The 26,591-nt window shown below is 47.0% G+C and overlaps 1 protein-coding gene across 9 annotated transcripts in view; it reads left to right on the forward strand.

Annotated features, from left to right (window-relative positions):
- LOC117218845 (uncharacterized) overlaps positions 1-26,591 on the forward strand; it is a 220,613-nt gene that overhangs the window by 174,137 nt on the left and 19,885 nt on the right. Inside the window, exon 8 of one of the 9 annotated variants that reach the window (XM_033467532.2) lies at positions 12,339-13,758. The exons of 7 other annotated variants lie outside the window; for them this stretch is intronic. In XM_033467532.2, the coding sequence (XP_033323423.2) occupies positions 12,339-12,512 (174 nt within the window). In that variant the 3' untranslated portion in view covers positions 12,513-13,758. Of the gene's footprint in view, positions 1-12,338; positions 13,759-26,591 lie in introns of those variants that run through there. One more of the 9 variants, XM_033467534.2, reaches the window with a different exon arrangement.

Consider the following 26,591-nt stretch of genomic DNA (forward strand, 5'->3'; position numbering starts at 1 on the left):
ACAGTTAACGCGGCGAACACGTCCGGGGAAATTCATGCCGAACGTACTTTCCTTCGTGTCCTTATCTGTGCTATGAAATCACCGTTCGCTGCTTATGCACATACTCTTACCAATAGGATCCGTTAAGCGTCCTCTCCGCGCATGTTACATTGTTCCACGAGACGTTCCTTCTGCGTCGATGAAATTGCAACGATGATTTTATTAATTTCTTCTTCTGTCGCTATTCGCGAAGAAAACGGCATTAATTCGGCATTGAGTTCGTTCGTTAATTCGTCTCTTAAATTCGAGTTCCTTGAATCGTCCTTGAATGCTTGTTGGACGATTTTTCTTTACGTTCGTCATCGTTTCATTCATTCAAGCTAAAAATTTGAAAGAAGAATTTTTAAAGCGAAAGTTTTTCGTTCGAAAGCGAAAGTTCGCCATTCTTCATTCATCGTCGATCGCTTCCCATTCATAAGTCATGCGCAAGTCCGTCGCTGTTAATTATCTTCTCAAGTCCATCGCGGCAGAAACACAATCGCGTTATCTAGTTTGGATCTCCTTTCCTTCCGGCGCAATCCCCCCGAAGGCTCCACATTTTTCGGAAGTTTCTTCAAAGACGGAGCATCGAACGAATGTTCGCGTCTCTACTCTCTCTCGATCGAAGAACCAATTAGCAAGCCCTGTCTCGGGATTCTCTGCTCGATGCGGACCACTTTAAAGACGCAGGCATCCGCGCGATTCAATTTCTCCGTTTAGGAGGCCAGCCATTCACGAAAACGCCTAAGTCCGCGTGTTCGGCGCATTAATCAGCTCGCGGCTCGTACACGTGTAGGGCCGGTATTCTTGGCGTACATCAGCAAACGTTACACACTAAATTACACGAGAGCGTGCGGCCAGATAATCTCCTCTGTTCACAGCATTCTCCGATAACGCAACATCAGATTACCATCTCCACCGGCGAATTTCTCTTTCAGCTGGTCCATGAAACCTCATGCGAAATTGTTATGCATATACGTACGCTATTCGCTCGCACATATAAAACACATTCACGCGTACGTATATGCACGCATACATACGTATACGTATATATGTGTATATGTGTATATTGTATATATATACATATGTTGCCGGAGTTCTTTTTCTACGGTAATCCACGGGGAAGCCTTTAACGAGATTTACTCGAAGGCAGGAGCGCGTAAACGCATTCCTGCCGGCGCAGGCGGCCAGCCGCAAAAATCTTCGCCGAGATCCCTTCGCGAGATAGGATATCCGCGATGTCGGTTTCGTCGGCACGCTTTTAAGCTCGAAACCCATGGAAACGGCAAACAAATGCACTCGGTCTCGCCGGCACGGTCCCATTTTTTCGGCGCCCCGCACCTGGAATTTCTCTGTGGCCCCTTTTGCCCTATCGAACCCCGTGCTGCGACGCGACACGAAGCAGTGCGGCGCCAATCCGCCTAGGAAAACTGCTACGTTTGTCGGCGACCGCTGCCGACTTTACGTAACTCCGGCAAATCGGTATTTCGTGTCGACGCGCGCGTTACGCGACGAACGAATCGCCTCGACAAAGTTGAACGATGTCGCCGCGGTATTTTTATTCCGCTAAGAATTACTGCGAACGCTCGGCCAGCTGCGAAATTTCATTTAACGATGTTCAAGTAGCAGATGGTTCTACGAGGTAAACAATTATCGAGCGACAATGATTATATTTATATTTATGCACCTGAACGTTAATTGGAAATTCTTTTGCTCGCAATGCTATCGAACAATCTTATTAAATTAAATTTTTAAAAATGTATACGTACACACTGTTTACTCCAAAGTTTATTAACCCTTTGCGCTCGAGTGGCGACTCTGAGGCACCGCTAAAAATTGGTACACTATTTTTCAACATCGTTTTATATTATATTTTTCAGCACAGACTCCTTTATATTTTCTGAAAACTGTTAAAATTGCATTGTACTTGCCAATAGGCTCAATTTCATGCGCACAAATCGCAATAAATTATATAAAACAGAAACAAAGTGTAGATCAGTAATCGTGATTTGGATTTCGAGTTCAAACTGCTTCGACTGCAAAGGGTTCATAAATAATTTCATAGTAAATAAATGTTGATTTACTACGAAGTATCTCCGTACACGTAATATATCATATCTATTCACTTATTAATCTCTTGCAGCTACCTTGCATACACAATGTAATCAGATATATTTAATGAAATGCAACGTTGAATATGTAAGAAGGAAAAGTTAAAGATATACAGAGGTTTAAATATAAAGAAGTTTAACATATATACATATATATATAGAAGTATAAAATGTATATATTCGTCTGTAACGTGCGCAGAGCCGTTTTAATTTGCAGGGCCGCTTTGCCCGGAATCGGTGTGTTTGGTTTCGGTGGACGGGCTGCAATTAAGTTTCTATTTTATGCGATCTGGAACATGCGTTCCGGTACCTTCGGGTTATTACCGCAGCGTGTGCATGTGCGCGGCCGGTCTGAACCTCTCGGAGGCCCTCGCGAAAAGGCCACGGAGGGGTCACGTAATGACGGGCCGACTCTGCAATCACAGAAGCGCGCACGCCACGTGGCTTTGATGTACGCCTCGACCGGCCTCTCCGCACGTTTGCGCCAGCTTCGACGTTCCTCCGCGATTCTTTCCTACCGACGCGTGTATTAATCCTCGGAAACCGGACGTTCCCGACAATAGCGCGATTAATATCGATTAGAATCGTTCGGGGCGGCGATTCGCGAATTTTTATCGACCGCGCGACGGAATTATTTGAACCTCGAAGGAGGACCGCTTTATCTGTTAGATTTAGAACATTCGTCTTCGTCGAATCGACGTCATCGTAAAAAAAAACGGAACAGTTATTTTTCCAGCAGCGTCTAAAAATAGCATCCCCGATTCCGAATTCCCATCGGGGCTGCGATCGGGGTGGGCAGCTCGAAGGGCGTCGAAAGTTCGCTGTCGCTTTTTCACCGGCCGGACGAGCATCGTAAAGCCATTTTAGCTCCCGAGCCGGCGGATTTAGTGCTTAGTCAGAGGCATAATCACGGAAGAAAATTAATAAGGAGGATGTCAAGATAGGGGAGAAGCGCGTTCGATGGAATCGAGCGGAATCGTCGCGGTCCGTTCTTTCTCGTTCGGCCGGTGGTTCCGAGGCACCGGAGGAACCTAGTATGATCCGCAAAATCACTCGGATACCTTACCGGAGCCCGGGGTCATCACCTCTGGACGTTGTCATGGGATTAAATGACTTTGGCCGGCTGGCTACGGGGCCAGCTGTTCGAGCGATAAGAACCGGAGAGGAGATCACCGAGTCGTGCCGAGTCATTCCCGTCTAATTATACGTACCGCGAGGCCAATAGGGGGTCTCTGTATCGACAATTAGGGCATTTCGGATCCCCATTTAACGGCCCTCCGATTTATTCGGCTACACTCGCGGCCGTTCTTCATTATCTTCTTATGATGCTCGGTGAATCGACTACGATCGGATCAAGGCTGATCCGACAAGCTTTTATTAGGCGGTTTAGGTATCCGACTGATCGCGATGAATAAACGGCTAATAGCATCGTCGGCGATCGCCTCGACCAACGTACCATTTCTTGCACCGTTTCTAATACCATTTTTAAACATTAATTTTCTAATCTCGGACTCGATCGATTCCATCGAATTCGATCCTTTCCTCCGGTTAATTATTCTATCCACTCCTCCAATTATTATTGACAGCTAAATAGTTGTTATAAAGCAAATTCGAAGCATCGATTTGTAGCTGTTTCGAAGCTGAAGATGAATTCTTTCGATAAAACATCGAACACGAGAGATAAAATTCTCTCGTCCGATCTTCGTTGCAAAATGGTTTATCGTTTCCAGCGATAATTAATCTCTTCGGCGAGATGTTAAGCGAAACGACCGAGTTGACTTTCTTGAAAACATTATCATTGTGTAGGCTTAAAAAATGAATTACATAGAACTGGTCGTACAATTCTATGAAACATTGAAATCGCGTTTTGTAAAATACCAGCTTCACGGTGCGAACTTGCAAAAGGTGACTAGCTCCGATGACTAGCGATTACTTGCGTTGCAGTAATTCTCAGGCAACGGAGGAAAAAGAGGGATTCGATGAATAGTATGAATAAGAAAAATTCGATCGTAGCGAGAGACGCTTCTTCGGTGAAAATCAACCGGTCGCCTGCAAGACCGACTGTAATTTCTCGGTTATGAATAATGCATCGCCGATTGGCACCGCAGATACCAAACATGTACATATAATTACGATCGGCTGTGATAATTGCGGGGATCGCCAGGCGAGATTCCCTGATTCGGGGTTGCACGGAGCCTCGCCCCATCGCTACCCTCATTTTTTGACGCGTCTAACGTTCCGCAACTTCGCTCACATTTTTATGTCGCTCGGAAAATTACGAACAATTATTATATGATATTATATAACAATTGTTAGGTATCGAACAATTCTTAACACCCTTCCAACTGCACTGATATTGGTTAAAAGTCATCCAAAAGCTACGATTCGCGTTATCATTTTATTCTTCATTTGTGCAATGTATAATTATATAAAATATAACGATTCCTCATTTTTGTTTCACGCTTTAAATTAACAATTTGTAATTTCACAGCTTCGTAAAAAATACATGCTGCAACACGAGCACAGAGAAGTCAAGTATTTTACAGCATACAATAAAATTGATTGTAAAACGCTTCGAAAGGCGTTTCGAAAAATAATTACGAGCATATTTGCGCGGCGTAAATGTAGATCGCGCACTTGATTTCACGGTCGCCAACAAATTCCATTCTCATCGGGAACCTCAGAACTGCGGAACGATATTCATCGCTTCGTGTGACTCTTGCCCCATGAGAAACCGAATCTGAGCGAAGCGTAACAAGTTCCATGGGAACCTCTAATCAGCTTTACAGTCCGCGTCATTCTCCTAATAGCCGTGATGATTTTAAGCGGTACAATGGTCGTGCTATTTCTATCGATCCTCGGCTGTGCAAGCAGAAGTCGTGTGAAAATATATTTCTTCTCTCGACAGATTCAACAGTTTCGAATTTTGGTCATTTTCCTTAATGCTGAATAAATAAATGAATAAATAAATACATAGATAAATAAATATATAGATGAGTAAGTAAATAAGTAAATAATTAAATAAATAGATAAATAAATAAGTAAATAAATAAACAGATAAATCAGTAAATAATTAAATAAATAGATAGATAGATAAATAAATAAATAGCTAAATAAATGAATAAATGGTGATTTTGAGAGGAACTCGGCGGAATAGCGATCGCTGAAGCAAGAATTCAGTAATTGGAGCCGAAGGATTCAAGTGTCGCCTAACTTTCTGTTCGAACGTTCGTCCGGAGAAGAAATTGTTCGATACGCAAACGCGTAGAGAACGGTTCCGAGGATCGATTCGTGGATCGATTCGAAGCGTAACGAAGAATCCATCTTGTCGACACGGTTTGACGGACAGTCCAGCCGGACAGAAATCGAGTAAGAAGTTTATTCAACGATAGCTTCGGGCGTCTATCGACCAAGAAGAGACAGGCCTGGCTGTTCGAGGACGCGGAACGACTTACAGGTTCACCGTGGAATCTTTCGGCTCCGCTGTCGAACACCTTTTCCTCTTAGATACACCCACCGTGATCTTATTTCACGGACATGGTCATTACCTTATCCCGTGGACAGATGCGTATCAGCTCGCCGAGCCATCCTAATCGCTTTGCTCCACTTTCGACCCCGCTTCTTCCATGACAATTAGAGCTCCCTTTTATTTCAGGTACAGTTAGCCGATTTTAATCCGCGGATCACAGTTCGCTCTGCGACAAGGTTCGCCTTGGCAATCTTCCTATCGTTTTGCACAACGATTATTTAGTCGCGACCCAAACGTTTTGTTCACTCGGGTATTCGAAGCGATTATCGAGCGATTTTTCTCGATCTGGACCATCGCGAGACCGTGGACTTTCAAATGGACTTTCGGCAGAATTTGAGAATATTATCGTGTCGTTCTCGATTTATCTAAATTCGTGGCGAGCATCTTTTGTCGCAGCACTATTAATCCCGAAGATTTTCGTGAACTGCTTGGAACAGGATATTATTCTAAACACAATGACGATTTACGGGAAAAGGGAATCTGATTTTTAGGATCTCACTGGGCATTAAAATTTTGTGCTCGTTCGCGCCATTCTCGACGTCGGTGTCACGTCGATCCTGCAATTATGACAAATATCGTACACGCATTTAGATATTAATCGAGTTTAATATTAATTAAGATCGCGATCAATTTGCCAATTAGTGGCTCGAGGTCTTTCTTTAATACAACGTGTTTACAGTAGAAACGAACACATTTGTTTGCCGTTTCGCCCATAATCGCATGCCAACCTTAACCCTCTCTCGACCGATGCATAATTCATACGGCCCGCAATTACTCATTATAGCACTTAGAGCTCCGAACGAACGAATCTCTAAGGCTGGCAGCGCGCTGGCACCGGCACCAGCACCGGCGGGGCCCTTGATAATTAGCCAATTCCGATTTCCATAAACGGGAGCCGGTAACCGAAACGGAGAGTCGCACGGACAATTGCATAATTCATAATCGCCGGGCTGCAAGGCGGAATCAGATAAAACCGTCACGAAAGCACATTCCTCCGGCAACATATTCGTCGGGTTTACCAACTTTAGACCTGTTCTAACTCGCGTAGACGCGGAACGTGTAATTTCCAGCCCCGATTTAGTTCCGTTCGAGGCCCTCGCGCCGCGATGGAATTCGAAAATTCCGAATAATTGTGCATGCGTGCGTGCGTGCGTGCGAGCCCCGGGGTCGCCTCACCTCCGGCGTGTCGAAGTCGACGATGATCATTAGGAATTAGAGTAATGAATACCCAATAGCCACTATGTAATAGAAGTTGCTCCATCGCGGGCCCCGTTTTTCCGAGAATTTCGACGATCATCGGCGCATCGATTTTGCCGCCCTCGTTGTCCGCGCGCGATACGATCTTAATCGCGATTCAACGAGCTTCTCGAATTTTCGTAAAGCGAAACGAGAAAACGTAATCGCATCGTTCGGCGTACAACTGACGACAGAAGGTTAGAACGAACGTAATAAGCTTGGAGAAAGAAAACGAAGATCTTGCCACATTCTCAAGAGAGATCGAGATTCCTCGAGCACGCTTGTTCCGCATATAAAATGATCGGTTTTTAACGATATATGTATTATATATTCAACGAACCGATGATACTTCATCGTTGAGCTATATTTATGTATTCCACATTTGCGATATTAAAGTCTATAATTGAACCATTTATCTACTTCACAGTTACGTATTAAAGCCTGTAATTGAATCATTTATACGTCTCGTATTTACGTATCGAGGCCTGTAATTGAACCATTCGCGTTCTTCACAGTTATGAATTAATGTCTACAATTGCGGCATTTATATATTTCACAGTTATATATTAAAGCCTATAACTGAACCATTTAGTGCGATCGTTATCGGTTTTCGTTCGCTGAAAGTACAATAAGTACCACGCGGCGATAAAAATAAACTATTGTAAAGCTTTATCGATACGGTATATACACGTATACAGGGTGTCCCGAAAATGTCTCGCAATCCGGAAATGGCGGATTCCCCGGATCATTTGAAGCACCTTCTTCCTTTACAAAAATTTTCTGCGAGGCACCGTTAACGAGTTATTAACGAAAAACAGTGACCAATAAGAATCGAGTACGGCTGACGCGAGGCGGCCCAGTGCACGAAGCCCAGTTCCGCTCAATGGCTCGGTCGTCTCGCGCAAGCCGAGCTCGCCTCTCATTGGTCACTGTTTTTCGTTAATAACTCGTTAACGGTGCCTCGCAGAAAATTTTTGTAAAGGAAAAAGTTGCTTCAAACGACCCGAGGAGCCCGCCACTTTCGGATTGCGAGACATTTTTGGGACATCCTGTATATATAGTATCCCTCGTCTTCTAGACGACACGAGCTTAGGAGCTTAGGTCTGCAGTCCGGTGGCAGGCCGGATAATATGCCGGATTGGAACGCGGTATTGGCCGGTGTAACGCGATAAAATCGCCGATCCGCGAATTTCCCACCGTAAAGAGCCAAATGATCTATTAGGGATCGCGGAACGAGGACCACCAGCGAGACGCATTAAATTTATTTCGCCGGGCGGGGACACGTGACCGGAATTAATTCCGCAACAATTTGATTAACCGTGACTCGACTGAACGATCCCCCATCGCAGACCATTTTCCGCGTTAACAGTTACACGCGTCCGCGCTCGCTCGCGCGTGCGCGTGCGGAGCGTTCTCCGAGATACGACCGAGCGATTGATACTTCGTCTTTGTCAGGTTGCTGGAAAAAGTCACCTGGAAAAGTGTGCTCCAGCACGGACGGAATGCGAGACCGAACACGTTTCAGACCGCGTTAGATATTCATGCCACCGAACCGCGCGCGGCCTATCAATATTCATACCGTACGCGCGGCCGGCGTTATACATATCAATCAGCCGTGACTGATTAAAAAAAAATGAGGCTGGCCGAATTGCCGGCGAAATCGCTCGCCGACGATTTTCGACGATTTTCGTCGCACGTCCGACCGTGCCGCGATTTCTGATCGTTCGTTATCGATTCCGATTAACGATCTTGCTCGTGAGAAACCGGTGACCGATCTGCGAACCGTCTCGTAGACACCGGCTCGATGGTTCAGGGTTGATCGAATTATTTTTCAGAAGGAGCACCAACGATAAATAAATAATTATCTTCAATTTATCGACGACTGCAATTGAAATGATTTATAAATCAATGCGAACGATATGTAAAGTTTTCATAATTTTTGTCGGCGAGTGCAGATAAAATTAAAAAGTTCGGTCCTACAGTTTCTGTCTAACCTGTATCGAGGAAGGGAATATTTCCGACTTCTTAAAACCAGTCAAAAAAAAAGAAAGATCCGCTGATCGGTAAAAGTCGTCCAGCTGCGAAGCGGACGAGCTACGAGCGCGAGTTATTGCCTAAACCAGTAGCCAGGAAAACAGAGCGGACGCTTCCCGAGGAACGACGTGGAACGAGACGGTGGACAGGTAAAAGAGCAGGCTGGACCGAGCTCCCCGTGGCTCGGGACTCGCCGGAGCGAGGCCGGGACCGGGAAAACGAGTCCCGTGTCCCGCGTACGGAGGACCGATAGCATTCCTGCACGTCACCGTGTCCGCCCAGTGGCTGCGCCGAATCGCGGGGGGACTCCTTATATAATTAACCATTAAATTATAAGTTTGGCTATCGAACCGCCGGCGAAGCTCAGCGCCGGGCTAGAAGTAATTACTTGGCCCCTCCAGGGCCCCCCGAACGGCAGCGACCGAGATCATCGCCGATGAAGAAAACGACCACCGAAAACGGAGGAAGGGCGAGGACGAGACGTGGCTGGATAGACGAAGACGTTAAGTGGCGACCCGGAGAGAGGCGAAGAGACGGGGGCACGGAGAAAGAGGTGAAAAAGTGCGGAGCGAGCGAAACGGGACTAAAAAGGGCCACGGAATAAGAGAGGGGTCGCGACGGCTACCTTACTTCGAGCACGGAATTGCCCAGCGCCGGGTCTATCGGCGTAATGATCGGAGGCGGGACTTTTGCCTTTTTAATCGACATTAATCGCGCCGGGGGCTCTACCCCCGGACAACGTATCGTCGTTATGCTACGTATAGTCCGCGCTGCAACGACCCGGAGCGGTCCGCATTAATGCGGGTGCCCGCCATTTCGAGCGTGTCCGGAGTACGGGCCGAGGATTCTTTCAGCGGGATGAAATATTGAGGCACCGCGGCTCGTCGGGTTGTTAGGAAGTTACGAGGATTGGTTATTGGAATGCAAGCGGGTGCAGCTGCAGGTGCGCGCCGCCGAGGAAGTCCGATGAAAAGATTTCGTGCTGGACCGGCCCGTTTGTAAATTGCGAGGGCGACCCGGCTCTATTCGCGCGAACCCTCCGTTCGATTCTTTCTTATTGGATAGTCGGCCGATGATTAGAACTTTGCTACTTGGTTCTAGAAGATGGATGCACTGTTTACGAGAAGAATGTGGGTATTATGCGTTTGCGGCAAAGCTGGGCTCTTGCTATTGTCATATAGGATTTAATACATTCATGGACCATGTTTGCCATAAATGTATTGAATCCTATGACAATAGGAAAAGTGAAATCTTAAAATTTTTTAATCTATTTTAAGATTAATAAGTACGAATTTCCATGAATTATTTACGACAGCGTTGCAAATATTTTTAATCGTGATCGACAGGTTGCAGATATTTCAATGCCACGAGAACTTGTTATAGATCGCTCGAACCGTCGCTTTTTAACGAAGAAGTACGTTGAACGCGCTCGGATCGATGATCGTGGAAAATTTATAAAATGGATCCGCTTTTACGAATCTCTCGCAGCTCGAACAAATAGCACCCCCAAGTTCGGAATAGCTCTGTAAGTAAACAACCTTCGGCAGCAAGGTGTTCGATCCGCATTTTTGCCGGTCGAGGATCCTGCTTTTTCGCGATTTCCATCGAGATTTCCTTTCCCGGCGTGCAGTTCGAGCGGCCGAGGTTGGCGCGCAGCCCCGAGAGCCGGCATTGTTATTCGGATCGGTTCGCGGCCGAGGGTGGACACGATCATAAATCCGGGACCAATACATTGACACGTCCGTGAATCGTCCGGATCAACGAGACCTCTTAAAATTCTCATCCCGCGTCGACCGATCAGGACGTGGCGCGTTTCGAGCAGTCCTTAAAGGCGACCACACACGTCGCGATCTTGATACTGGTTGTCTTCTCTTTCACGTCCACGGTGCCGCAGTGGCCATCAGGGGTTACCAAAGGCTCGGCTTTGTCGCCGTGCTGATCTTCAACCTCCTGTACTTACCAGCCATCTCCACCGACGGCTAATCCCAATTTAATGCCAAGCTGCTCCCTCTCTTTCTCGCCCTCCGCCGCCCTTCGCCACCCTCCGCCACCCATCCGGCACCCTCTCGGCATCATCCGCCATTCCTCTAGCATCCGATGCGCCCGTGTACCTCGTTTATCTCTCCGATGCGCTCGTGAATAGTGCTCCTCTCCTAATGATTCTCGAAATATCGTTACATCGGTTTAGAATGTTGCCCGGCGAACGAGAGAGCCTCGCCTGTCGGCTCTCTGGGATTAATCGAAATCTCGATCAGGCTTCGGATCAAATTCGAAATCGAGTCGGGACGGTTTGTAGCTCAGATTTTATTTATCATCGTCGATCGAAAGTCTTTCGAATTTTTCCAGATACAGTAAATTCTCCTGAATTTTTCTCTAATCTTGCGGTTCTTTTTTATAGTCGTCGATCGTCAAGAATTATAAGAACGAGGCGCAAGGCTCGAATTCCAATGATGATAATAATGATCGTACCACGAACTGTGTACCAGAAAATTTAACCACTCTCCTTACATCACCGTAAATAAAAAAATGGCCAGCGCGAACTTGTCCAGGAGACACTCCCCACGAATTCTTACCGTTGCGAATCAGCGGATTCCGACGAGTTGCTACAAATACTCCAGATAATCGGCCGGTAATCCGGCAAAAAATTGTTGATGCAAATATCGATGATTAGATAATCGTGGAATTCTTACGGGCGAAACAACGTATCGCGGAATTTTCGAACGCGTAACGAGCATTCTTCCCTCGACCAGGAATTCTTGCTGTAACTCTTAAATTTCAATTGTGCTGCTGGAAATTCCCAGTGCTCAGATTACGTCGACGATCGCAGCGTCCGAAACGTTTTTTTCCTTCCCGTTTATTCCGAATACTCTTGCTGGAAGAATTTGTCCTAGAATTCGTAATTCACGTTCGGATCCTGCACGGTTCCCGTTCGACGCTTTTACGCCGCGTTTCAGTGATACTTTAATACTTTTCCATTATCATTTTATTGAATCTTTTATCTGGATTGCGTCGCGCGACTGTGTACTCCGTTGCAAATTTTTGTTTCACGCTTCAAGAAAGACAGCGATGGACGCGATGCGGTTTTCTGAATTGTTTTTTTATAACTTCGGCGTGTTCTATCGATTATTGGATCGTTTCGATCCAACGAATTCATTCCATCTACGGTTCGCAGATCGATTTACGCGAGCTTTCTATCATTTTCTTCTACTTTTCCTATTCTATCTCGTCTCCGTTCCTTTTTTAAGCCTTTAACAATCTCTATTCTCAAGTAACATGTTCTTAAAACGTTTCAATTCTAATCTTATTTCTATCACAATTATAATGTATGCGTTACACTTAATAAAATTAAAAAATCGATGGCTAATTCGATGATCTGTGCCTAACGAAAATGTCCTTTCCTTTTGTTGCAGGTAAGACCGTTCGTCCACGCACGTTCAAAGAATGTCTCGGGAGAAATCCTTCGAGAATGTATGACAGAGACGAGAGACCGTGTAAGAAATGCGAGTGAACGATGGGACAGGAAACGGACAACGGCAACTGTGGGAGAATGCCATTTGCGGTATCGATCCTCGAAAATGGAATAGATTCAGTGAAAGTGGGATCGAAGGTCGGGTTGATAGAGGGTGTTAGCAAATCGTGAATTAACTCTTCTTGTAGCGTTAATGACGGCTGATGTCGGGCCGCTGAATCGCGATCTTATCGGGGAATAATGTAATTATCATGTTGCTCGGGGCCTTCGATTTAATGATGAAGCACCTTCGTTTTACTCTCTCCTAATTGTCCGACGGTCTTCATTCGTTGTTTCGTCGATTCAGCGTTGTGTGTATACTTTATTTGAAGCTCTCGTAATTAACGTTTCTGCCGAGTCACAGGGAAAGATTGCGTCGCATGCAACGCGCGACGCCGCGCCGTGTTTGTCGAACGTCGCCGGTCCGGGCTCCGTGAATTCGCATGTTTTCATACATCGTTGCGTATTTGTTGCAACATTATCGGCCTCGCCGCGTTCCGATCTCGATCGAAGGATTCATTAACCCTTTTGCAAAACGACTTTATACTTGTAATCCAATTAAGCCTGTTCGCGCGTTCGCAAACTTCGCCCCCCCTCCTCGTCGCGATATCGTTGCGCTTGATTTTTTAGCTGTTGCATCGAGAATTACATCGTTATCCTGTTTTACATAATGTAAATTCGCGAAATCGTGTTCAGGCGTCGTCGACGTCCTCGGAGAATTGCCGAAAAAGAACGTTGATTTTCCTAAAAAGAATCGAACGACACGGATCGCGCGGTTAAAAATGGAAAATCGTCGGATATCTTTGAAAACGCTCGGCACCGCGGCATCCTCGCTGTCATGCGAAGATGTTTATTATCTCCGATGATCGTTTATACCGATCCTAGATGCTCAGGGATCCCGTCCAAGGGTAATCTAATGCACGAACGACATGTTATCACCAACATGCACGGAATCGATGCAGGCCTTAATTATGTGCATTAGCGGGATCATTATTCTCGTCATTATGGTGTACATAACGTTCGAACATGTTGTACCATCTTCGCGGAAGAGATCGTCATTAATATACCACTCTAACCGGGCAGCCTTGTACCGGCGTACATTTTCAACAATGCTTCCGATAAATCTATCCGCCTGAAATACGAGATTTAATTGCGGAATCGACCCGCGGGACGACCTCGCGACCAGGAAACAGATTCCCCGACCTCCTGTTCGATCAACGATTTCAATTGCATTTGGTAGAATCTCTTCGTACAGGTATTAATCGACGCTACGGAGAATACGGTGCTTCGGATAATCTAATAAAATATGCTATCTCGAACGATTTAATGTCAAACAGTATATCGGATAATTTCCGAATTCGACGATTATTTAATCGACACCATTGATCGAGAGATAATTTTGTAGCAAAATTGTGTAGAAAAATGTTCTCCTTCTAACAAAATTAATCGAAAGCATAAATTGACGATTTCGGTGGATCGATTATACAAACGACGCTATTTTAAATTTATCGAACCGTTACTTAATCGTTAATTGATCATTTTATCTTCTTCGCGCTTCATTGCATTTTTCCCTCTATACGAATCGATTGTGGCAAACGATTCCATCGATAGAAATTTACTTTCGGTAATGAGAGCAATTTTTTCCGAAGTGGAAAATCCACGATCCAATGCGGGAATCCTCCTCTCTATGGACGGAAACCAGAAACAAACGTGCCTCCGAGCGAATTTAATGTCGCATTCTTTCCACGAACGAAACGAAAGCGAGCAAGGGGACGTTTTCTCCCGCATTAAGCGGATAAATGTCGCGTTCGCGGTGACAGCTCTCGCTTTCGTTTATTCCTGCAATTCCAATAAAGAGGAGAAGGGTACACGGCACGGAGACAAAGCAATTTTGCCTGATATACGTCTGAGAAATCGAGAAACATTTCTCGGCGGTTGCACAATCGAAAGCAATTGTTCGAATCCGGTACATAATTGTCGGCGGAGAGCATTCCCTTAATTAATTTCTCCTTCGAGTTCTCTTCTCCGCGATCTCACATTTCCCCGGCGAGATCGAACTTCGAGGTAGAATGCAGACTTTATTGTCCATGAAGCATATTAGATTCTTATCATGCTCTGTACAGTCGACTTCGCTAAAGTTCAAGAATATTATTATTATTATTATTATTATAGTTCGTTCGAGTCCTGGTAAACCCGTTAATTGGGTGAACCACTTTCTACGCATTAATTCAATCTTCGTAGATTCGTTTCCACCGCGGCCAGTTACGCGTCCATTAATCGGATAGTACGTTTATTACAAAGTATTCTCGATCTTCGATATCGCATTTTAGGAGTATCTCGACGATTCATACGGATGTAACATACATATTAATTCGCGAAGTTGGACAAGCGGCAGGAATTTATCTCTCCTCTCAAATAGTTCATAAAGTTACAGATTTAAAAACGATACGTTCGATATCCCGGAGCCGAGAGCCTGGTCGCAGGGTTAATTACACGAGGATCCCGAGCGAACAAGACTGAAAAGGCGCAACCCCCGCGGCGATCCTCCCCTTTCCGCGGGGTTGCGCCGTGTCGCTCGGAGCTGTAGTTGTAAATTCGCCCTCTCGGTTCGCGCCCGTCGTCCGTCGGCCGTCGGCCGTCGGCCGTCGGTTGCGTGCCCTTTATAGGCAAGGCTCTTAAGGGGCCACGTCCAAGTTTTAAGGTCCGTGGGACCGGTGGATCGCGGACATGATTGCATTTGCATTATACACGCCGCGGCGCGCACGCAGATTTATCTGCCCCTGGGGTTTATTTATCTGGAGTTATGGCAAACACTGACCGGCCCGAAGCCGGCCAATAACGTATGGTAATGGAGGGGTCCGATTGACTTTTTTACCCTGCCCCTCCACCCTTGCACTTTATCTCTGCCGTGCCATCTTTCTCTCTCCCTCTGGCCGGCTCCTCTCCTCTCCCTCTTCCGTCTCTCTCTATATGTATATTGCTATCTCTATTTCTTTCCGATTCGCGGACGCTCTCTCTCTCTCTCTCTCTCTCTCTCTCTCTACATATCTCTCCAATTTGCTCTCTCTCTCTCTCTCTCTCTCTGTCTCTCCGCTTCGTTCTCTCTCTATTGCTGTCTCTCTATTTCTCTCCAATTCGCGGAAGCTCTCTCTCCACATATCTCTCCAATTTGCTCTCTCTCTCTCTCTCTCTCTCTCTCTCTCCAATTTGCTCTCACTCTCTCTCTCTCTCTCTGTGTCTCTCCGCTTCGCTCTCTCTCTCTCTCTCTCTCTCTCTCTCTCTCTATCGCTGTCTCTTCAATTCGCTTTCTTTCTCTCTCGCTGTCTCTTCAATTCGCTCTCTTTCTCTATCGCTGTCTCTCCGATTCGCTTCCTTCCTCTCTTGCTGTCTCTCCGATTCGCGCGCTCTCCCTCTCCTTTCTCCCTCTCTTTCCCTACTACTTGTTCCTTCCGATTCGCCGTCCTTTCCTTCATGTCTCTCTCCCTCTCGATTCACCTCTCTCTCTCGTTCCGACTCGGTCTCGCCGCCCCTCTCTAGCAGCGCGCACGTCTATCATTCATTTTCTCTTTGCCCGCCTCGTTTCTCCCGTTCTTCCTCTAATTCCTCGCGCGAGCTTGTCGTCCCTCTTCCGTCCCGGCTGTTTCTACCACGCGATACCGTCCCTCTCCTTTTATTGGGCCCGCGGCCTATCATAACACGAACGATCGGTGAACCTACGACCCCTCGTATCCTCCTGCCTTGCCCTCTCCTACGGGTTTCTTTTTTACCACAGGCATGCCTGTCCCGCGGTCCCCACCCCCGACATTCAGCTTTTCCTGTTTCTTCTTCATCGGCGAGGTTGTACATACGCCGGTCCTCCTCGAGCTACGGTGTCGTCGTCGTCGTTTAGCGTGCGTTCTACATGACCGGATAATTATTTAGCGCCGATTCGACGCTGAACAATTTTTCGGGATTTATTCGAGGATTCACAGCGACGCGCTGTCCGTCGGAGAAATTACATCGTTATCTGGCGTCCAAGTAAATGTACTTTTTATTCGATTGTTCGCAGAGAACGCAGTGAAACAATTAAATACATATAAAACAATTCGGTGCAAAATTCCGAGTCGTTATATTTTTTACCGTTCGACGGAAGAAACGTAATGAGAAACGAAAGCATCCTGTTCGATATATTTAATTACTCTATGCGATGAATTAATCGTGACGCAAGAATGACCGCGGTAATAAACGTTATTTTATAGGAAGGAGAGAAATGATGATTACGCGGTGCATAGAATTCTGCTGGCACTAGACAGCGCGAGACTCGATTTCCGTTAACGACAAGCTAAAGGTCCGTTTCGCACGGAGTAATTTATTTGAATGGTAACCATTCGCGAAATCATTAAGAACACCGTCGATGCAATTCGTTCGCGGTAATTGCGGTCTCTGTTCGAGGGGCCATTATAAAATCGAACAACATTTTGATCGCCTCGCGCCTTCTAAAATGTCACACGTACACACACGCCTTATGACACGACGGCTGTTAACGCGGTGACACGGCGTGGGCTTTATTACTCGCGAAATGGGCGATTCGCTCGGGAAAAGGGCAGCTGTCTCATTAGCGTGTGCTGTACGAGCGGAGCCCGATATTGGCTTGTAGCTCCTCAAATACGCTGACGCGTCGCTGTCACCTTGTTCCAGAGACACCTTTTACCATATATACTTCTCTCCTGGTCCGACGCGGTGCCCATCGTTTCCATACCGAAGGAGAAATCGACGCACGGAATGCCTCTAAACTGCTCGGTTCAACTTCGCGAGCACATTCTGCGCGCCTCGTTCGATAGATCGCAGGACAGAAATTTACAGTGGCTCCGAGACTTATTTAACAGATAGTCGTTACGTTTATTCGTTCAGATTCGCTGCGAAGTACATATTTCCATTTAAAGAACGTCATCCGAAAATTGAAAATGATACGAAACAGTTGGTTGAACTTTTCCGATGCAAAATATACATTGGCTTGTTACACCTATTTATCTAAATTATAAATAAATCACGGTAGAACCTCGATTAACCGGGCTAAAAGAAGAGCGACATCGATCTCCAGATAATGAAACAATTGCCTTATTAAAATGCCAGATGTCATCTTTATCGATTCGTACAATAAATCGCACAATAATTCGTCTTCGATCGAGCTAATTACAGGAAAAAAGTATCTGAATAACAGATGATTCTGATATTGTTCTATTGCATCCCAATGTAGAAAATGTCACCCTAGAATCCAAATTGTTTCAATTATACAATCCAACTCTTCTGCCGTCGTAAGAGAAACTGTTCGATCAATTGTTTCCTGCAGCATCGTTCGAAGCAAGGTGCACAAAGCTGCACCGACATAAACGACTCCAGTTTGCCTTAACGGACTCAGTCAATATCCGTGTCACGAGAAGCTCCGCGATACAAAATCGTCTTCCAGAAAACCCCCGACTACAAGATCTCCGTTTCGAACCGATTTTCTCACGACGATGCACCAGGTGCTTGCACCGCTGCCGCCTCGACTGCGGCACAGAGTTAGCGGCCGCGTAGAGCTTCCAGGCGGCGCGATGCAGCGTCGTCGGTCTCCTTTTCCTCGGAAATCAGCAGATAGCCTAACCGAGCCAGCATCGGTGGAATTCCTTATTATCGGGGGGGCCACGCAACCGGGGAACGCGGTTACTCTGTCGGCTCGATGGACAGCAAGTCGCGTTCGCTGGAAACGAGGGCTTGCCCATTAGAACCGGCGAGGTCCGATCTACCGTGAACCGCCGCGATACCGATTGGACAGTTAATATCTCACTCCGGTAGCCGCGGTGCTCGCATGTCCTGTGGTTGCGGCCGCGGAGGCCGCGGCGGCCGTGGCGCGGCGCGACGCGGCGGCGCGAGGGATTCGAAAGGCGGCTTTATATATTCATTTCTCGCGAGACTCGCGTGATGTATGAACGTATGTGGGAGCGGGTTGTTACGTCACCTATGCCGATCGAGCGCAACCGTGCAGCTGTGCCGTTGCTCGACACTCGACACAGAGAAGCCTGATACCGCATCGCCACGGAGCCGCTCCGCGGAGGAGCCTTTACACGCGGACTCGTGTAAAATTGATACAGCCGAGATTAAGAGCCCCCGTGTTCGCTGCTCGAGCGGACAGAACGCCTGGAAACGCTCGAGATACACGCTCGTCTATCCCGAGTTTTTCCAAACTGGTCGCTGAATTATTTTGGAACGCTTCCGTTCCGGGAGCTGGCAAGAGCAGTCTCGGAGTTGGCAATCTTTCCACGTTTAACCCTTTGCACTCGGACGTCGCCGAACCGTTTATTTCGAAAGTGGTCCAAGCACATTCATTTAAAAGTATTGCCAACTGATAACATGGTAGTATATGTAGTATACTATAATATAATATACTATAGTATAATATATGGTAGTATATGTGTCTCCAAGGGTTGAGCCTCGTTCTAGAGGCTTTGCTGAAATGAAATTATATAAATTATATAAATTATATAAATATAATATAGAAACGTAAATATTCAGGCAACTATAGCTCGATGGTTCTGGAAACTGGACTTAGGTCGCTTTCAAAGCAACACCGACTCGTGCGTACATTCGCGTCGAATTAGCAGATCTCTTTATTGTTCTTTTACATTCGTATCGTATGGTAATCGCGTAAATCATTCGTCGATTAATTCCTATAAAATTGTACGAGAGTATAATGTTTTGTTTTGCTTTTTTTTAAATTCGAATTCGAGCTCGTACAGCAAGAATTTTGCATTCACGCGATAGGAAATTAATTATAGTGAATCGATAAGAAACCGGGATCACTTGTAAATCGAAATCACAAAGTACGACCGTTGGTATAACCCGGAGGAGAAAGCAATTTGTAAGACACACACTGTGAGAACTCGTAAAATTTCATCCTGGCAGCAATATAAATTTCACGATCGTAAAAGTCGTTTATGCCATCGTGCGTACGCCAACACGCGTGCTCGCTGAATAACGAGATCGTTTGCAATTCTGCTCGGAACGAAAAATCGTTAAACCAGAACGCCTGACATCGCTGTCAATCTTGGCTCTCGATCTCGTTAAGCAAACACACTCGCGCGTTAATAGCGATTGAAATTTAAAATCCCGCGGACCGGAAATCCATTAACCAGAAGCGATCTTCGAAAAGGCTGCAGCTTCGCGGATCGCTAACGATTGAAATCGACGAAATGGCCCGTGCAATTGACTCTTTCGATATCGAATGCGACCAGAGGTAAATTCATATTTGTCGACCGGCACGGAATGTTGTGCTCGATTTTTCTTTATTATGCGACGGATTCCGCGCCGGTGCCCGATGTTCTAGGAAATGAATTTCAAGCATCGAGCATCGTATTACCGATCCCAACTCGCGTTGCCGTCGCGACTGCTCGTTTCCACGATTTAAAATCGACGGAAGGTCCATTAAAAGTTGACCTTCCAATCTTGTGAAAATTTATTCGATCTCCTTCGATACAATATTATTCGTATATTCATACAATAATCGTCAGTGGACGATGAGATTCGTACAGATCGAAACAATACAGCGCAAACATGTACGATTAAATTTACAAGTTCAATCTTTTATAAGAATAAACAGAAAAACTTGTGACTAACTCTTTACAAAGTGTATCATCGAAGTTGAAGAGGACGAAACAAAGGCAAGATAAAATTGTTGAAAGAAGATCCGTCGAATCGAGAGAAGCGGCAGAGGATTGCAAGAGATCGAACTCAGATCTTCGTCTGTGATCGAAAAGATCCACCCCCGCGTCTATTTACTATATCAACATTCGCAGCCCCCACGTGCCAGTTCCCGCGGAGTTCGGCGCAGGGCTAATAATTTAGCAATCGGTTTGCTTAACGAGTAGCGAGAGTCCGCGCTAAACGGCGGGCAAACGGCGCATTAAGCCGATTACGCAAGCTCGCGAAACAACTGCATCTCCTCGGAATAAGGTGTTCCCTGGTCAAGATCGGGTCAGGAAAAAATCCGAGGGGCGTGCTAATATCAGCGCGCGGAGTCATTACGCAGGCACACAGTCGTTCAACACGCGAGGGATCCGACCGCCATCAGTGAAAAGGCTACCACCGTTCCCGCAGCCGGCACGGTGTTCAGCTTTCTCCACCGCGAGTTGTCATTAATTCGTCGCCGGAATCGTTTATCACCGGACCGCTTCGTTTCTCCCCGCTTCGCCCCCTTCACCGCGGATCTTATCGCGACCCGAACGTGGCAGGGTGCACCGATCAAAATCGCGGATCGATGATTTTTCTCGAGAAGCCAAGCTGCGCGACAGTTCGCGGCTTTGAAGCTGATAAAAATCGATGCTCGAATTTTATGCGATAATCGCGTCAACGATTGCTATAAGAAATAAAGTTCGCGGTCGTGTGCGATCGATCGCGGGCTGCAATAATTAATATATTGTTAAGGCGACTTGGCCAAATCAAGTCGCTGCAATGTGAAACTGCCTTCTTGTGAACAACTCCTTAAAAAATAATGGAAGATAGGGATTGCCAAGGAAGTGTGTTACCAACAATCGAAGAGTCGAGATCGGACCGATTGAAACAATCAACGTTTCAAATTGTAATATAATTGAATTGAGTTGTATTATAGTTTATGTTCTTTATTGTAAATAAAATGCCGCGACGCCAGAGAAACGGAGTGATGCGCAACGATGTTTATTAAAACGCGAAGTGTGGGCGTTGGCATAAATTCTGCAGCCTCGCGAACAGTCGGTTGATTTTACAGATCGAAGTACGAAATCGCGAAGGCATTAGAAGAGATCGAGGCGATCGTTACGCAATCTCGGACTCGTTATGCTTCGTATATTGCGCAAAGATCATTCTATAGTCTGTTCATGAAACTCAAAGTTTTCCTCGGGACGTAGACGAAAATCGTGGAAAGTACGGGTGCAAAAAAGCGTCGTCGTAACGACACGTTGCAGTCAAAATATAACGCAGAAACGACGGTCGGTGCGAAAGGTAGGCGCCACGCGGCGCGGCGGGAAGCTAATAGAAACGCGGCCGATCGGTCGAGTCAGCGCGCAGAGGCCTATATATCCCGGCATTGAAATCTCCGGAGCGCGCACACGCGACCGCGACCGGCCGTCCTTAGAGAGCGCTGGTCCGATGGTCCCATGGTGTGGCATGGTGGCATGGTGGCATGGTGGCATGGTCCCATGGTCGGCGTCCGGCGTGGCCCATTATTCAAACACCCGGAAGACCGAACGCGCGCATTGTTCGAGGTGGTCGGCCACGCCTGCCGGCCAGGACATCCGGGCTATCACCGAAAGAGCAACACGAAAGAAGAGAGAAAGGACACCGAGCGTTTCTTCTGGTGGCGAACAGCGTGTAACACGTGGCAGTATCTTGTATCGGGACCGCGATCCCCCGCTGGTAGCACGGTGTTCTACTCTATCCGCGGTGCTGGCATTCGCCTCTCCGGCCGCGGATGCCAGTATGCCAGTTCACAACTGCCAGTGGCGGTTTCGAGGGGGACACCAGGGCACCGTGCCCCTCTCTCGCTGGCCAGGCCACCCCCTGGCCCCCCTCGGGCCCCGCTCGGGCCCCTGCTCGCCGCGCCGCGCCTCGCCGCGCCTCGCCGCCGCCCAGATCTGCTGGCTGGCATACCTACAACAGTAGATTTCCTGCAGATAACTGCCAACCGCACGGAGGTCCGCCGGTGGCCATAGGTGCACAGTGCACTCTCCCCTCGCCTCGGTTTCCTGCGTGTGTGAGACCCACGGTTATGGCTGTATAATATAGCCCCTCTTCTCCCCTTGTCGCTATCTCTCTCTCGCTCTCGCTCTCTGTTTCTCTCTCTCTCTCTCTCTCTCTCTCTTTTTCCTTTCCCTCCCTTTCTCGCTTTCTTTCCGTCTTTCTTTCTTTCTTTCTTTCTCTCGCGTTGTGACTGGCCATGCGCGGCAACTTGCGCTCCGAGGCTGGTACCCGGGTTCACCAGAGGTCATTGCAAGGTTGCCTTTCGAAGAGACCGCCTCGAAGAGGCGAGGCTCTCCTCCGGCTCCGGGCGACCACTTTCCCCGTTTGATCACCCTGCTATGCTCTTTCGAGTGTTGCCGTTGCTGTTGCCGGTGCTGTTGCTGGTGCAACGAGCGAGCCCCGAGGTCGGAGGTGAGACCGGGGAGAGAGGTCGATGTGCTTCGAGGTCGCCGATTTTTAATCCGCTTAGGAAAACCCGAGGTGTCCGCGTGGCTGCAAGGGCGTCCGGGGGTGCGAGGGCGAAACTGTGGAGCGTGTACCAGGTGTTTCGATGGACCGATGGCAGTTCGGATAGATCGGCGGACACGAAAACGATCCGTGGTATCGCTTTTCCTTTCACGGGAGCGTTCTCTCCGCGGCAAAAATTCCGATCGAATCGATTTCCTCACCGCCGCCCGCGGCTATCATTTCCTTCGATCGGCGACCGACTTTCCTTGACGGTTTTCGTCGCTGTGCGCACGCACAGGCTCCTAGCCTGGCTGACCCTGAACTTTCTAGGCTAATTTAAATTCTCGAACGGTGCTCGTAGGCGCGTTCAGATCTTTAGTCCTGACCTCGGCCGTCTCACTTCCGGTGGACGCCGTCGAGCCGTTCGTGGATTCAGTCCGCTACCAAAATACGTTCGCTGTCGTCCGTCTGGAAAAAGTGTGCGCTTCTATAAATAGAAACGGCTCTGTAGTGTCACGGCCAACTGAAAGTAGTCCCCGATTTTCGAGTTCGAGAGATGACCAAACAGAGACGATTATCCCAACTATCCAATATTTAATATAATATATATTTAATATGATTTTAATATATATAAATTTAATATAAATTAATAGAGTCTGCTTCTGCTCGATTTTTAAGAAATATATGGTTATTAGTATCCACTTTGTTTCAGCCTAAATTGAAGCGCAGTAATTGCAGTAATTTCTCCCTAATTCGCGCTCAGATTGCGCATAAGAATGGACAATTTTGGGAGGGGAGGACACGATTGTTCGAGCCTTGCGGCTCGTTTTTATAGACATCGATTGTCAAGAACTATAAAAACGAGAGTCGCGCATTGATTGGACCGCGAATCTTTTTGCAAACTTGCATTACCCATTCCATGAGTTCCGAGAGTTCCTTTGCCGCAGAATTTTTCTCGAATCAAATCAATAAAATGAGAAGTGTGTCCGGAGAGTGAATTGACGATTGCGCAACAACCGATACCCGGGAATACAAATGAGCGAGGATTGGAAGGTGGCGCGATCGCTGCCACGAAACGCGCAAACGATCGATGTTCTCGCTGCCGCGAGCGCGGCTTCGCTTCGGGCACGGACACAGACGAATACACTCCGCTTATGGTCAATTTAGTTCCCCGAGGACGCATTTTTCATTCGTATAAGGAAGTCGCCGGTGTTGCGCCCACTTTCGTCGAGACAAATTAACAAGTTGATGTCTTGTTTCGGGGCCCCGAAACCTCTCCGTATAATTCCATCTCCGTGAAAAACGAAAACGTCTCCCTCCTCCCCCCCTTCTCCCCCTTGTGTTCCCGATGTCACGGCGCCGCGCGTTTAGAAATCGACGACCCTATCGACGGTGTGTACAGTTAAAACGGTACAGCCGCGAGCGGATAAATTATTGGCGCGATTTATTATTCAAGAATTTGTGATTGGTCGTTGATAAAGCGGGAAACGCTAAGGGACTGTCTTGCTACCTCGTGTTCCCGCAGATACAACGATGATTGCATCAACGTTGAAGTTTCTTCACGGGAGCCTTATCAACTGGCACGACTACTTGATTTTAAAGGGAAAGGAAGAATTGTGCATGGGGGAATATATTCGAGTTGCGCGGGTCTGCGAAACCAGTCAGAATTAATTAAGAAAGGTCGTTGCGCCGCGGCCATAAATAAACTGTCGTCTCTGTTCGATTGTTTCAATTTGTGTATAACAATGCTACGTGCGCATAGTTTGTCTTCGCACTCGCTAAATGGAAATTGTGCGAAGAAAAATGATCGAGAAATTTGCCGAATACAGCCGAAATTGCACGATTAAACGTAAGCTTTCGAATTCTCGATCCTATTGTTATACTCGCAAATAAATCTCGGTTTAATCTCGTGATTGAAATGCATTTTCCTTCGGATATTCGTCGAAATAACATAGAAAATCGTGTCATAAGTTCGCGACCGCCGTCGCGACGGTCGTCCGAGCATTCTTTTCTTCCGCTTCCATTAATTACCGGGATTCGCTTATCCCCGGAGTTCGAAGGACTGTGTGCACACACCCACGCATCGGGCAGAAGGGGTCAATTCATTAATCACGACCGGCGGAAGAATATGCTGGCCGCTAAATAAATAGTATTGTCAGAGACGGGGCATTTTTGTTCGGGGGCGAACATCTACAATGTTTATCGAATTTCTCCGCGACGATGCGCCGGCACCGCGTATTAGTAGCTGTCGAATCCGTGAATCGGTGATCCATGATCGATGAGCTTGCCTCGGCTGATGGACACGCGTCAGGGAGACCAGATCTAAATTCGTTTCAGCTAGAAACACACCGGCGAGGCCTTTATTCGAGTGATTTATTAGAGTGCTCCTCCGCCTAATCGATTTTTTTCTCCGCCTCTCGTCGCAGATGCCCGTCGCGTTTTTTTTTTCATTTCAGCCGCGCTATACCGTCAGGGATTTATCAGGTGTCGGGAACATCTCGGAGGCATTCCGCGGCTTGTCAACGTGCACGCGGAAAGTCATTTCTCAAAGTACAATGCGATTTTTCCGGAACCTTTAATGAGCGTTCCCGGCTTCTCAATTAATTAACGTTAAGCCTGTAAATTATACGCTGCCGCTGTTTACAGACGTCGTTAATATTGATTACGTGATTGATGCGCCGGACGAGGCGAGACGGGACCGTTGTTGTTATTCAATCGACGATGTTCTTTTCATGGAGCGTGTATTAATATACACGTAATAACACGTAATCATTATATATAGATAGAAGGCGCAAAAATCTAGAGGGCCAAATAAAAGTTCGTCGATTTCTAAATTAATCTATCGCGCGCGTAAATTGATCTCGACGAAACGGTCGCGAACAGATCGGCGATTTCATTTCGATACGGTTTTTATGTCGAGCCTGGTTCGCAAGGAAACGACCTTGGGAATAAAAAACGATCGGCGACCTCGTGGCAGCTGTCTAGGAAGATCGGTGGACGAAGCTCTCTCGATCGTCGCGCAATATCGCGCTTGCACACGAGGCTCCATAGGCGCGGCTTTATCATGGGAACCGTATCGATCGATAACACGGTGTCTGAATGCGTCGCGAATGTGGGAACCCGCCGGATAGATTGAGAAGTTCTGTTTTATATGCGAGCGAGCGGTCTCCTTCGAGCCAGCCGCGCCACGTGTTCTCGCCAAGAGGTACACAGAGAGGCGAACTTAATGCTGTTTTCCGTTGCGGTGATCGATAACGCATGATCGAGCGGCATAGACACGACACACAGAGGGGGATCCTTGGACCGATCTAGCTTCGGGCACGGCGTCATCGATCAGAGGATGACGCCGACATTAAATCCGTAATATCGCGATTTCCGATTTAATCGTCGAACGATCCCAGTCTCGCGGGCTTATGGTTGCTGTCAAAGTCGCGGGATTATTCTTTCTTTCGCTCGCGATCGATTTTATTCGTCGTTCGTCTCTTCTGCGATGAAATCGAACGCGGACGAAATTGTATTATTATTTCTAGAGTTATTTCTAAGTTGAAAAGGGGATCAAGAATTTCCTACAGCGTTGATACGTCGAATTATTTTCATTTTTTGGATACAACGAATTTTATCGTAACTCCTTCGCCATGGTATCGTAGAACGGTTAACAATTGCATCGATGTAAATATAGAAAAATGAAAAGCAAATCTAAAAGTATAATTTAATTAATTCTTATTATTCTGTTCTCTCGCGGCACTTCGGTTGCGCGTAAAACCGTCGATCCTCGAGTGCTCATTATGCGGTCACATTGTGCAATTTGTTGGCACTATATCGTTCCGGAAGGGTCTAATAAAATTCGACCGGAAAACTTGAACTTGCTCGCCGGCAAACGTTAAATTATACAGATCGAATTGTGCTCGTATTTTGCGCTGGCCACGGGGAAACGCGATCCGCGAGAGTGCCGCGAATCAGACCGATTTATCGCCGCTAG

This window comes from Megalopta genalis, chromosome 4, assembly GCF_051020955.1.
Source record: "Megalopta genalis isolate 19385.01 chromosome 4, iyMegGena1_principal, whole genome shotgun sequence".
Classification (NCBI taxonomy): domain Eukaryota; kingdom Metazoa; phylum Arthropoda; class Insecta; order Hymenoptera; family Halictidae; genus Megalopta; species Megalopta genalis.